Genomic DNA, 13,328 nt, shown 5'->3' on the forward strand with positions numbered 1-13,328 from the left:
GATTAAATGTAAGAAGGTTTTTACTTTTTAGCTTTCAAGAAAGGTAGTAGTAGATTTGGCTCTACTGATGATACAGCCCCATCCTTTGGTCTGAGTGCATGCCTATCTGTACAGTTGATTTTAACCAATTATAGCATGTAAGTAACCAATGACATCATTTGTCTTCACATTTTCTTTTAAATGAAAGGGATAAGCCCCACTTTCCAACTTGACAAAGCTGTATGTTTTTTCATTATTAAATGAATACATAAATGAACTTTGCTTAAAGACGTTTTTGGAAATTTGATGGAATTTAGGTCCTGGGCCTAGGTGGTATTGAGAAAGGAAGGAATGTGAGATGCAACCTCACTATTTCTTTTGTGGTCTAATCTCACAGCTAAATTTCTACAGAGCAGAATTTGGTGGGAAAAGAATGATGGAGTGAGAAAAGGAAAAGATGGATTGCATCATTTCTTTAAAATTAAAGCAATATGTAAGCAACCAGAAGAAATTATTAGGGTACACAAAAACTGCTTTAGCAAAATGATGCTATATTAAGAAAGCAGCATTATTTTAATAGAAGAGGTCTGATTGCTCCTTTGGTTCTATACATGGAATTTGGAACTTCTCTGAGTACTTTTAAACTAAAGATAAATGTGTTATGTAGTCTATTATTCCAAGATATACTCTATCACTACAGTATGTTTTCAACAGTTTAAAAATACTTGCGGGCTTCCCTGGTGGCACAGTGGTTGAGAGCCCACCTGCCGATGCAGAGGACATGGGTTCGTGCCCTGGTCCGGGAAGATCCCACATGCCATGGAGCGGCTGGGCCCGTGAGCCATGGCTGCTGAGCCTGCACGCCTGGAGCCTGTGCTCCGCAACGGGAGAGGCCACAACAGTGAGAGGCCCGCGTACCGCAAAAAAAAAAAAAAAAAAATCCCGTAGACATCCAAGCCTCGTTATATATATATAAACCCTTTACTATTTAACTCTGGCATATTCAAATTTGAATTTTCATGACATTTTAATAGTTAGATTAATTCTGTCAAAGTTCTTTTACAAAGAGCTGTGGTTACCATTTTTGTTATCATTTACGTTAGTACCTGGTGGAAGAAGAGAGTAGTGTTCATATTGTCCTCGGGTATAGGATCACAGTTATTCACATGGCACTTCACATGAATTAGAAAAATGTGCCCCATTTGGACAGACACAGCCAGACCACCTGACTGATGCACAATGTAGGAAATGGGAGACACATTTGATGACATAACCCCTTTCTTTGATTGATAGATTGTGGATGGTGAGCCAAGCCTGGGTTAAATATCATCTCCACTCTGCCCCCTGCTGGTGCCTTTGTGGCACACACAAAGATGTAGATAAAGTAGGCAGTGCTGGTACTGGAGTCTATCGGAAACGTGTATTAGGGCTTATTATGTAGCAACGTTTGATTAAAATGATCAAGATTAGTTCCTAGGATAGGCTGCTGGGTGTTAGTGTTTGAGACTGAGTTGGAAGGAAAAGGAAAGTCCCTGGAGTACTGACTAATGTCTTCAGGAATCCAGGTAGAGTGAATCTGCTCTATCTGCAATGGGATTTTTTTGATGGGAGGAAGGGAGGGTAGACACTTTCAAATAACATTACTGGAAAATAAAAACAGGGAAAGGACAACAACTTCATCTAGCAGAGGAGAAACCACAACGAGTTAACTGAGATTTTTTTGGTAGGAGTAACTTCTGTTTCGGATCCTAACATGTCTTGCCTGAGATTATGCCTCAGATTAAAACTCTGTTGTTTCTTGCTGTGGGGAATCTTTGGGAGTTTCTCTCTCTTCTTGGCCAGTGATTCCTGAGACTGACCTGTCAGGATATGCCTTGAAGGTTCTCACGTCCTGATTTATTTGGCTGTATTAGAAAGCAAAGTATCTAAAATGTATAACATTATAGAGCAATAAAAATGTTTTATTTTTAAAGCAAAAACATTTTTTCCTATTTTCTCAACATGCATGCATGTTTATTATATATTAGTAGATATTTAAGAACTAATGTTTGTTGTTTTGTTTTTTGAGGGTTTTTTTTTTTCCTTTTTGCATTATCTGTTTTCTTTGAGTTTCTTAATCTAGGCTTTTGTCTAAAAATGGCTTCCACTTTGATTCTCAAATAAGATTGGTAGATGCCAAGAACTAACTCCTTGAGAATTGTGGACTAAATGCAGTAGAGCTTCTGGTAAGGTAGCACATCCAAATCCCAAGCAACAGATGTTCATTAAAAACTGGTACCAAGTGTTTAAAAGCCATTTTGAGAAATTAAAGTGCTGCTTTAAGGTACTGAGCAGAACGATAAAGTTAACTTTTTTTAAAAAATCAAGGATCTTTTAAATAGTTCTGAATACAAAAACAGCACCATAGCAGAGGATAAGTTGCCCATTAACTAATTTAATCATATTTGATCACAATAGCCATTCCTCAAGGATCAGAGCATTCATAAAGGAATGCATTCAATTTACTGCTATTTTGTACTCATAATTCCTAATTCACTGACTTCTGTCACAAATTTAACACTGTAGGCTATAGATTCTCAGTTGATAATGCCCTTGAATATCTTGATCAAAAAACTTTTTAAAAATTCAACCCTCAAATTTAAAAATGTCATCTCTTACTAGAGAAATTCCAGTCCTGTGCAGTCCTTTTTTTCTTTTCCTGTTAGGAGAAATAATGATTAAATTGTGACTTTTCTAATACCTTCTGCCTGCTGGGCCAGGTCCTTAATGAATTCTCCTAAAGAGTTTGCTCTCATGTTGGTCCTCTCTGCATCCTGTCCAGTTTGCTCGCCATCTGCTGTCACTTTGGTAGCCTAATGAACCAAATTTGGGAAAAGCGTAATTAATAGAGATGATGAAGCTACAGCTAGATAAGCTCTCACCGGCTGCATTTTCTTTCAAATATTAGTTTGAGCCAAAGGAAATTGATGAATTATTGATCAGATGTACTGGAAATGATGCCCGTGCTCAAATATACAATTAAACTTTATTACTTCTTCCATTAAATGGAAATCAGAGAACTGTATTTGGTCTTTTTAAAACCCTCATTGTACGCAATGGCATAGTAGAAGCCATAAAGCAGAGTTATTTTTGAAATATTTTTAAGGTACTTTGCCAAAAGTCGTTAATGGATTCTTCAGCCTGCACATGTTGCAGTTTTGTCCATATTTTATTTACTGAAAAAGTGTAGAGTGTAGCAATGATCTCTAGAAAGAGGCACAGACAACCTGTCTCAATCAGCTTGATCCTATAGATTCGGTTTAGATCAATACATTAATTAAAGAAACAAAGAAAGGGAATACTTAGCTACTAAGTAGTAAATGCTTGTTCTATAACACTGTAAAGATCTAGTAAAATGTTAAAGAAGAATAAATGTTAACTTTCCCCATATGACATCACCAAAAAAGATTCCAGTAATCACAGGACCATATATTACTGTCAACAGAATAGAACAGAACTCTACAACAGCCCCACCTCCCAAAGAACATCCTCATATTGTTTCACCCTTATTCACACTGAAAATATCATTTGACACAATGGAATCCATTTAATGTGTTCATAGTTAAGATATACCATATGTAATCAAATGGCATGTGTAACATTACAAGTTTCAGATACTACAAGGCTTAGAGCACCTTGTAATAGGTTTATACTTCATTTTTTAATGTGTATGCATATGCTAATAACTATGACTTCCTTTTCTAAAAAATAGGGATAATCTAACTACAGAAAATGAATCAAAGAATTGCAAACTGCCTCAATACAATTTAAATAAAGATTCAAGCTGGCAGAGTATTAATACTCCACAATCTCGTACCAGAGTGCTTGCATTTTATACATGCCCAGAGAATCTAAATTGTTTTATACATAAATGGATTTTAAATAGAACTTAAGATTGAACTAAATGTCTGGCCAGCACAGAACATGGTTTCTCAACCTTCAAATGTTATCACCACAAATAAAAGAATGAAAGGAAAAGAATCCATGGGAGTTTAAAAAATTCCTCTTTATAGTTTCAGTATATATACAAAATGATTTGGCATGTGTTAATCAATATATTAGAATGCTCTGGATTAACTCTTCCAAAACGTTAATATTGGAATTATTTTCACTTTTAAATTCGAGGTCCAGTTGGGTCAAGAAACTCTACACATACACACCACACAAATGTATGCTCACATAATTTTTTAAATGTTGCTTTTGAATTACTAAGGTCAGCTGCTTAAGATGCTGGTCATCTAAACTGCTTTAGATGTTTGTCTAGTCTGGATTTTACTGTGCTCTATAATATCTCTACTATTTTCACATATCACAGAATACTATAAGGAATTTGATCTACATTATTATAATCTTTTAATATACCACCAGCACTAGTATCACTTACTATACAGAAAATATACATTATAATTTGAACTAACATTTATTTCTTGCTTCATCAGTATCTTATTTACATTACTAAAAGGTAATAATTCCCATAAATCTCATACCATCGAGCTTTCCAACTCTTGTATGCTCAAAGCATCTAATTTCTTGAAAATAAATGTATACTGATACACTCTCCTTTTAAAATTCTGGATGGTCAAGATAATATTCATTGCCTTGACTTCTACTTATCAAATTAATTTATACAAAAATGTGTAAGAGTCATTGTTAACACACTCAGTACCAATAACATGAGTACTCCAATATTAAGATGTGAAGAATTCTAAATGACCCATGGTAAGAAATAAGTCAAAAATGTTATAATTAAGACCCTATGCAATCAGCTTCCCTGGCTTTCTTTTATATGTAATATGCCAATCTCTTCCCTTCTTAGGGTCTTCTCATATTCCATTGTCTTTGCCTGGAATGAGCTTCTGCTCAACGCTTTAGTGGCTGGATCCTTGTCATCCATCAGCTTTCAGTTTAATAAGTATCTCTTCTTGGTGTGGCCATCCCCAGGGCACCTATCTAAGTTTCTCGGCTTCCTGCAGAAGAATATTTCCTTCATAGCTCCATGCATTTTAGAATAACTATTTACATGTTGGCATACCTATGTAATGGCTACCTGACTAAAAAGTAAGCTCTAAGAGGACAAAAACTTGGTCTGTTTGCTCAGCACTTTATATCCAGCCTCTAGTATGATATCTCACTTACAGCAAATATTGAATGAATGTTGTTAAATATATGACTAAACAATTTCCTAACGAATCTTGTCAACATTATTGCCATTCTTATTGCCTACCTTTCCAGAAAAAGCTTTGTTCATACTATTGCTCCCTAACTCCTTTCCAATTATCCAAAATAAATCCAGCTCCCAAGATGATTCGCTTCCAACTTCACCTTCTCTGTGAAGGCATCCCCAATGATTTTGACCCATATGCTCCCTTCTTAGATTTTCAAAAACAACTATCATTACCACTATTCATGACTGTTGTGGGTAATTACTTTTTTAGGTGTTTCATCATATCTGTTGAATCGCAATCCTTGGGGGCTAGGGTTATGTCTTATCTCTTTTTTATTCCTCCGGTGCCAGGCACAGTGCCTGGAAAACTGTAGGGGGTCAAGGATGTTGGGTGATTGACTGATGTAATAATAATCAAACAAACTATTCCTTTGAAGTTCTAAAGTCTGTTGGAGAAAGAAAAATCTCTTTCCATATGCCTTTCTGATACCATTCAAACCGGCCATATGCCTGGTGTTTTTCTTACCAGTGAATGTGGATGGCTGGGCATTTTTTCTGGACATTTTTCACAGCCTTATAGGAAGCTGCTGCTGAAGGGCTACAGCTGAGTGCTTAGGAGGAGAGCCAGGCCTGAGTGTCTCTGGCCTCAACCACGCTGCATTCTAGTCACTGGCCTTCTGGTAATTCAAAACTAGCCTGAGATTGCACACCAAATACCACGCTGGTGGGGGTGAGTGGAGGTAGGGGCTGGGGGTGGGCAGAAATCTTTATGGCCAGCACAGTACTTACTAAGGGAGACGATATCCTTCCTTCTGCACAGACAAAAAGAGCTTCTTCTCTTGGCTGCACTCCGTGAGATTCCTGGACTAAAAGGCATTGACTTATGATATTAGCCCTCTAAGAGGTAGGTTACACAGTCAGGCTCTGCTGTACCGCAGATTGATATGTGTGTTCAGAGGGCTGACAATACTCTTGTGTTTCGTTTACCTGCCCTTAGAGATACATAGAGGGCATGATCCCTATTTTCACACTGGTGAGGATGAAGGTATGAAGAGGTTAAGTGACTTATCTGAACTCACACATATAGGAAATAGGGGACAAGACACACATTTTCTGTCTCACAGCCTTGTATGCTGTCTGTATTAAACATTAACTTATGTTTGGCTAACATTCAGGAGGACTGGGAAGATACTTGAAACAGTTAAGCATTCTGGGTGGGAGGAGGGACACAGCTCCAGCTTTTATGTATTTTAAGTGCATAAGCTTTAGGTTTTAGTAAACATATTTAAAAATCCATATCAGAATGTCATAGAGATACATTTAAAAAAATCATGTTCCTGGTGGTCCAGTGGTTAAGATTCTGCCTTCCAATGCAGGGGGTGCAGGTTTGATCCCTGGTCAGGGAATTAGGATCCCACATGCCGTGCGGTGCAGTAAAAAAAAAAAAAAAAAAAAATCCTGTATCATTACACAGTAATGAAGTTGAAGAGTCACCTTGGCAAAACCACCCAGGAGAGACTCCATAAAGGAAGGCAATTACAAATACACTATCACCTATGGGGAGTGGTGATAGATTGTAAAAAGTGAAATTTACAAAAATCAGTTTCATCCAGGATAGGCTACTGATAATGTTACAGATGAAGGCTAAACAGTACATGATAGGAGCTGTCTGCCTGATGCAGTTTGGCTCTTCTTGTATTTTATTAAATTGCCATCCCCATCCCTTAGTCAGCTTCCTTCTAACCCACTACTATCTTGTCCTTTGAGTATCTGACAAATGTCTTCTCATTTATCCTAATATGTTGTACAATCTTCCTTTCATTCTCTATCTTAGATTTTCTTACTTTTACTTTCTCTTAACTCTGTTCTACATATTTCCAGTGTTCCTTTGTAAATGATAGCTCACACACTGCTTTGCATGTATCTCTCTTACCTTTGATTATCTTTTTTTACATTCAAGTTCACTCAACTAGGTATTTTTTCCTTTTATTTTTCTTTTATTTTCTTTGTGGGGTTTTTTTTGAGTATTTATATCTAGGCAGCACCCATTACCATTAGGCACACATTCATTTACTTCTGAACAATGTAGTTGTTACTTTCTTACTTTAGCTCAAGCAGTTCTCACTGTGCCTCTTGAAATCTGCACATAATTTTCTTGGTTGGATATTACTAGTGTCTTTCATTTTCCGCCTTCTTTATGTTAAAACTAGAATCGAATGGAGCAAATCTAACTACTGAGTAGACAACATTGCTTAGATGCCATCCACCTTTGCATTTGCAGAGGTTTTCTGCTGAATTTAAATTTGAGATCTAATCATTTACATGATATTCTTTAGGGTCATCTTCAAACACTACTGGTTCTGTATATCCAAGGGTCAGTGAAGTACTATGACAAGCTACTAGGACAGACAGTGCACAAAGAGAGAGACAATCAACTGAACCTGGGGAATGATAATAAGTCAGTTCTATGTGAAATTTCTCCTTAAATATTTCAGGCGTCAGTTTTGAAAGTTCCAAATAAACAAATGTGATTTGTTATACATTATCTCTCTCTCTTTTTTTAAAAAAATATTTTATTTACTTATTTTTTTATACAGCAACTTCTTATTATCTATTCTATACATATTAGTGTATACATGTCAATCCCAATCTCCCAATTCATCCCACCACCACCACCACCTCCACTTTCCCCCCTTGGTGTCCATACGTTTGTTCTCTACATCTGTGTGTCTATTTCTGCCTTGCAAAACAGTTCATCTCTACCATTTTTCTAGATTCCACATATATGAGTTAATATATGATATTTGTTTTTCTCTTTCTGACTTACTTCACTCTGTATGACAGTCTCTAGGTCTATCCACGTCTCTACAAATTCTCTCTCTTTTAAAATATAACAGCAGAAATGAAAAACATTGCTGGCAACTTAAACCTTTTAAAACTATAAATAAGGCATTGTAAATATATATATGTGTGTGTGTGTTTATATATATATAGTAGGCACTTAAATCATTTAAAAACTAGTTTCATCATTTTGGAGATGCCTCATCTTCATTTAAATTTGATTTTTAATATACAGTAAGAGACAAGGTAGATAAAGCAAAATTTTGATATTTTATATAGTTCAGTCTATTACATTGCATTTACCCCTTATGAAATATAAACAGTTAAGAGATGTTTATCAAAGAAAACAAAATATTCAACTCAATATAATTATATGCCTGATTTTAGTGCGTTTTAGAGAAATTCAAAATTAATGCTTATTGTGGGTTTCTATACCTTTCATTTATTTTTATGCTATTTTTAAAATTATTCACAATTAGTTAATTAATTAATTAAACAAATATTGACTGAACACCTACTATATACATGATATTGGTGATACTGTGGTAAGGGGGAAAAAACCCACACTTCCTGCTCTTTTGGAGTTTATAGTCTGGTGGGATAGAGAGGTATTTGTTTAATGATCATGAAAATAAATTATAACCACAAACTGAAGAAAAAGCACAGTGGTATAACACAGTTATAAGAGAAATCACATCACACCTGGAATATCACAGAAGACTTGTGGTAGACTTCGAGGAGCTGAGCTTTAGAAAGTGAATTGGAATTAACGGAAGTTAACAAGATGTAGGAGGAAGTGATTTACTTCAAGGCTAAAGAAAACATGTCTGGAAAGCCTCTGTGAGACAAAGTAACTGAAGGATCTGTACTCCAGAGTACAGATGGAGTACAGATGGCCAGGGTCAAAGTGGTGTGAGATGTGGCCAAAGTGAGACTTTGGCCTTTATGTGAAGAGCAATGAGAAGCCAGGGGGATGAGTTTAAGCACTAGGGTGACATGTACAAATCTGGGGTAGCAGAAGTGCATTATGGTTATAGCTTGGAGAACAATTGAAGGAAAATAAGAATAAACGCTGGACTAGCTAGAAAGCTAATGTGGTAATCCCAGACTAAGGGCTGGATGAGAGTGGGTAGTGAAGATGAGATCTATACACAGAAGTGGAACCCACTGTATTTGGTAATGGGTTAAATAAGTGGGAGGATGAGAAGGAAGAAAGTGGCATCAAAGAAGATTTCTAGGTTTCTGGCTTATATGTTCAATGCATCAGAATCCAGATAACCAGAGCATGAGTTGGGGAAGAGATGAGGCTGAGGAATTAAGACCATGAGGAAAGAGCATCACATGTCAATGAACAAAATGGAGAATTTGAAGGAGGAGAGTGATGTGATCAGATCTGTGATTTAGCAAGTTCACTCTGCCATAGGAATAATAATTGTTTGGAGTTAGATAAAGCTTAGGAAGAGAGGTAATAGAAGACCTCTGAATTGGGTTGGGGTAGAATGAAGAGCAACCATTCAGTTCTATTTTGGGAGACTGGTAACTATTGGAGGATAAATCATTGAGGTGTTCTAAACAGAAGAAAGTATGGGTTTTAAGAGGAAGACGGTGAGTTTAATTTGAGATGTCCAGTTGATAGTTAGGTACATAGGACTGAAACAGGAGAATGAAGGCTGTCTTGAGAATATGGACTTATTAATCATAAACATATATGTGGCGATCGAAGCCAAAAGAGAGAGTTTTTACAAAGTGAGAAGAGGTGTGGACTGAGGACTGGACCCCAAGAAAATCGACTTTTGAGGGATGGGCAAAGGAAGAGCTTGAAAATGAAAGGTCTGAGAATTAAGATAAAAGCAGAGAGGAGAGTATGTTAAGAAGGAAGATAGGATCAAAAGTGGCAACTGCTGTAGGAAGTTCAAGTAAAATAAAGTTTCCGGGCCTCCCTGGTGGCGCAGTGGTTGAGAGTCTGCCTGCCGATGCAGGGGACACGGGTGCGTGCCCCGGTCCGGGAGGATCCCACATGCCGCGCAGCGGCTGGACCCGTGAGCCATGGCCGCTGGGCCTGCACGTCCGGAGCCTGTGCTCCGCAGCGGGAGAGGCCACGACAGTGGGAGGCCCGTATACCGCAAAAATAAATAAATAAATAAATAAATAAATAAATAAAGTTTCCACTGGATTTAGTGACCAGCTTGTCACTGATTACCTTGTTGAAATAGTTTTAGTAGCAGGCTGGGAGTGGAAATCTAGACTACAGTGGAGTGAGAAGTGAAAGCAGACCAAGTCTTTGAAAAAATTTGGCTGTGGAATGGAAGAGGGAGGTAAGGACAGTAGCTACAGAGGTATATGGAGTTGTCATCAAAAACATCTCAATATTCCACCCTAATCATAGTGTCTGACAGTATGAACATGTGACATATGATTGCCATATTCAAAAAACATATTCCAAGGGGGAAATGGAATGACAATAAATTAAAATACATTGAAAAAGATACATGATTATGCAACATTTTGCTTATGTAATATTTGACATTAAATTATATAAAATAAATGTTTAAAATGTTAATCTGGGGGAGGAATATTATTCTCTTTACCAAGGGCTATTAGAGAACTAAATTGCTTCATGAAAAAGATAAGCACAAAATATACAAGCACTTGCAGGACAGAAGGCAGCTCACACAAGCTATGCAGGATCAGACTTGCCAGATGTTTTAACAAACATAAAGAATGTACTAGTCATAAAGTGACTCACCAGCTAACAAAGTAGAGAAAAGGATTCTCAAAAAGATTGGCTGTAGCAGTGAAAGCACTTGCCAGAGGAAAGGGAGCTGGAAGCACTGGGTACCTCTAGGCTCACCATAGTTTTCCATCTTGGCTGACATCAGAATCATTTGGAAGCTCTTGAAAGTCCCAGTGCTCATACTGTGCCTCAGACCAAATACATCACAACCTTTGGGGGTGAGACTGGGCACCACGTAACTCTAATGTGCACTCCTAGTTTAGGCACTATCTCCTCTAACGTAGCCATGGATAATAGGAAGTCATGGCCCCTGCACTTATACTCTGGGCCCAACTGCTGAATCATTCATGGCTGTGAGATAAAGGTACTGGGGGTCTCAGCCAATATTAGTGGATATTTATGTCATCTAGTCCTCTAGTTATGATTACATATGTATCAATACACCTTTTGATTATCACACTGATTGACCACAGGCAAAGAAAGAATTGATCATTTTGACTTGAATAGTGAAGGTCTCCATGACAATCCTGTTTCTGGTGGGGACAAGGTTAATAAATAAGTGAGGATTTCCATTTCCTCCCCATCCTCACTTTATCAAGGAGATACTTACTTTTAGAAGTCTTATTTCTAGGCTTTTTATGTTACAAAATCTGAAGAATGGGCAGATAAAAATGGTATTGAAGTGTGAAAAGGGGGGAAAAGAGTAATTTTCCAGTGGAGAAATCTGGCAAATGCTACCTCAGTCAGGTGATCAAGATCAACGTCAACAGTAATAAGACATATTGATTGCATGGGTTCTTAATATGATGTGATAAAATGATACATTATCTCTGTGGTCTTCCCCACAGAAACCTATACGTCTATTCTAATCATGAGAAAAACATGGGGCAAACCCCAACTGAGGGACATCCTACAAAATACATGAACTTGTCAAAACTGTCAAAATCATCAAAAACAAGGAAAGTCTAAGAAACTGTCACATTCTAGAAGCCATAGCCTAAGAAGACATGATGACTTAATGTAATATCCTGGATAGGATCCTGAAACAATAAAAGGACATTAAGCAAAGCTGAAGAAAAAGCAGAGTCTTTAGTTAATAATAATAATCAATATTAGTGCATTTGTTGTGATAGATATATCACACCAAGATATTAACAGTAGGGGAAAGTGGGTATGGAGTAGATGGGAAATCTCTGTACTATCTTTGCAACAACTTTTTCTGTAAATCTAAAACTATTTTAAAATAAAAAAGTTTATTAAATAATAGTATTGTAATGAATTCTAATTGGATAATAGACCTAAATATAAAATGCAAATTATAAAACTCCAAGATAACATAGTATAAAATCCAGATGACTTTGGGTATGTTGATGACTTTTTAGTTATGACACCAAAGAAATTGATGAAAGGAATAATTGATAACTGGGCTTCATTAAAGTTAAAAACTCTGCATTGTGACAGACACTGTCAAGAGAATGAGAAGGCAAGTCACAGATTGGGGGAAAATATTTGCAAGACATAGCTAATAAAAACTGTTACAAAGAACACTTGATAATAATTTAAAAAACAACTCGATTAAAAAATGAGAAAAGTCTTAGTTCATTCAGGCTGCTATAGCAAAATACCATACACTAGGTGGCTGATAAATGACAGGAATTTATTTCTCACAGTTCTGGAGATTGGGAAGTACAAACTCACATCCCAGTCATCCCAGGTGTCTGTTGAGGGCCTGCTTCCTGGTTCAGAGGTAGTGTCTTTTCACTTTATGCTTACATGGCAAAAAGGGACAAAGGATCTCTCTGGGCTCCCTATTATAAGGGCACTAATTCCATTCATGAAGTCTCTGCCTTTATGACCTAATCACCTCCCAAAGGCCTCACCTCCTAATATCATCACCTGGGGGGTTAGGATTTCAACATAGGAATTTTGGAGAGGACACACACATTCATTCCATAGCAAGACCTGAACAGACATCTCACCGAAGAAGATATACAGATAGCAAATAAGCATATAAAAATGCTCAACATAGTATGTCACTAGGGAATTGTAAATTAAAACTAGAATGAGATACTACTACATACCTACTAGAATGGCCAAAATTCAGAACACTGACAACACCAAATGCTGGTGAGGATTTGGAGCAATAGGAACTCTTACTCATTGCTGTTGGGAATGCAAAATGGTATAGCCACTTTGGAGATTTCTTACAAAACTAAACACACTCTTCCCATATGATCCAGCAATTGCACTCTTTGGTTTTCACACAAATGAATTGAAAACTTATATACTTGGATGTTTATAGCAGCTTTATTCATATCGCCAAAGCTTAAAAGCAACCAAGGTGTCCTTCAGTAGGTGAATGGATAAATAAACTTGGTACATCCAGAAAATGGAATACTACTCAGCACTAAAAAGAAATGAGCTATCAAGCCATCAAAAGACATTGAGGAAACATAAATGTATACTACTAAGTGAAAAAAGCCAATCTGAAAAGGTTACATACTGTATGACTCCAACTATATGATATATGATATATAGAGACAGTAAAAAGATCAGTGGTTGCCAGGGGTT

General features: G+C 36.9%; 1 protein-coding gene across 1 annotated transcript in view; it reads right to left on the bottom strand.

Moving 5' to 3' along the window:
• LAMA2 (laminin subunit alpha 2) overlaps nt 1-13,328 on the bottom strand; it is a 610,104-nt gene that overhangs the window by 124,483 nt on the left and 472,293 nt on the right. The window contains exon 35 of the mRNA XM_082634259.1: nt 2,720-2,831. Within this exon, the coding sequence (XP_082490385.1) occupies nt 2,720-2,831 (112 nt within the window). The remainder of the gene's footprint in view (nt 1-2,719; nt 2,832-13,328) is intronic.

The sequence above is a fragment of the Mesoplodon mirus genome, assembly GCF_964341445.2.
Source record: "Mesoplodon mirus genome assembly, chromosome: 10".
Classification (NCBI taxonomy): Eukaryota; Metazoa; Chordata; class Mammalia; order Artiodactyla; family Ziphiidae; genus Mesoplodon; species Mesoplodon mirus.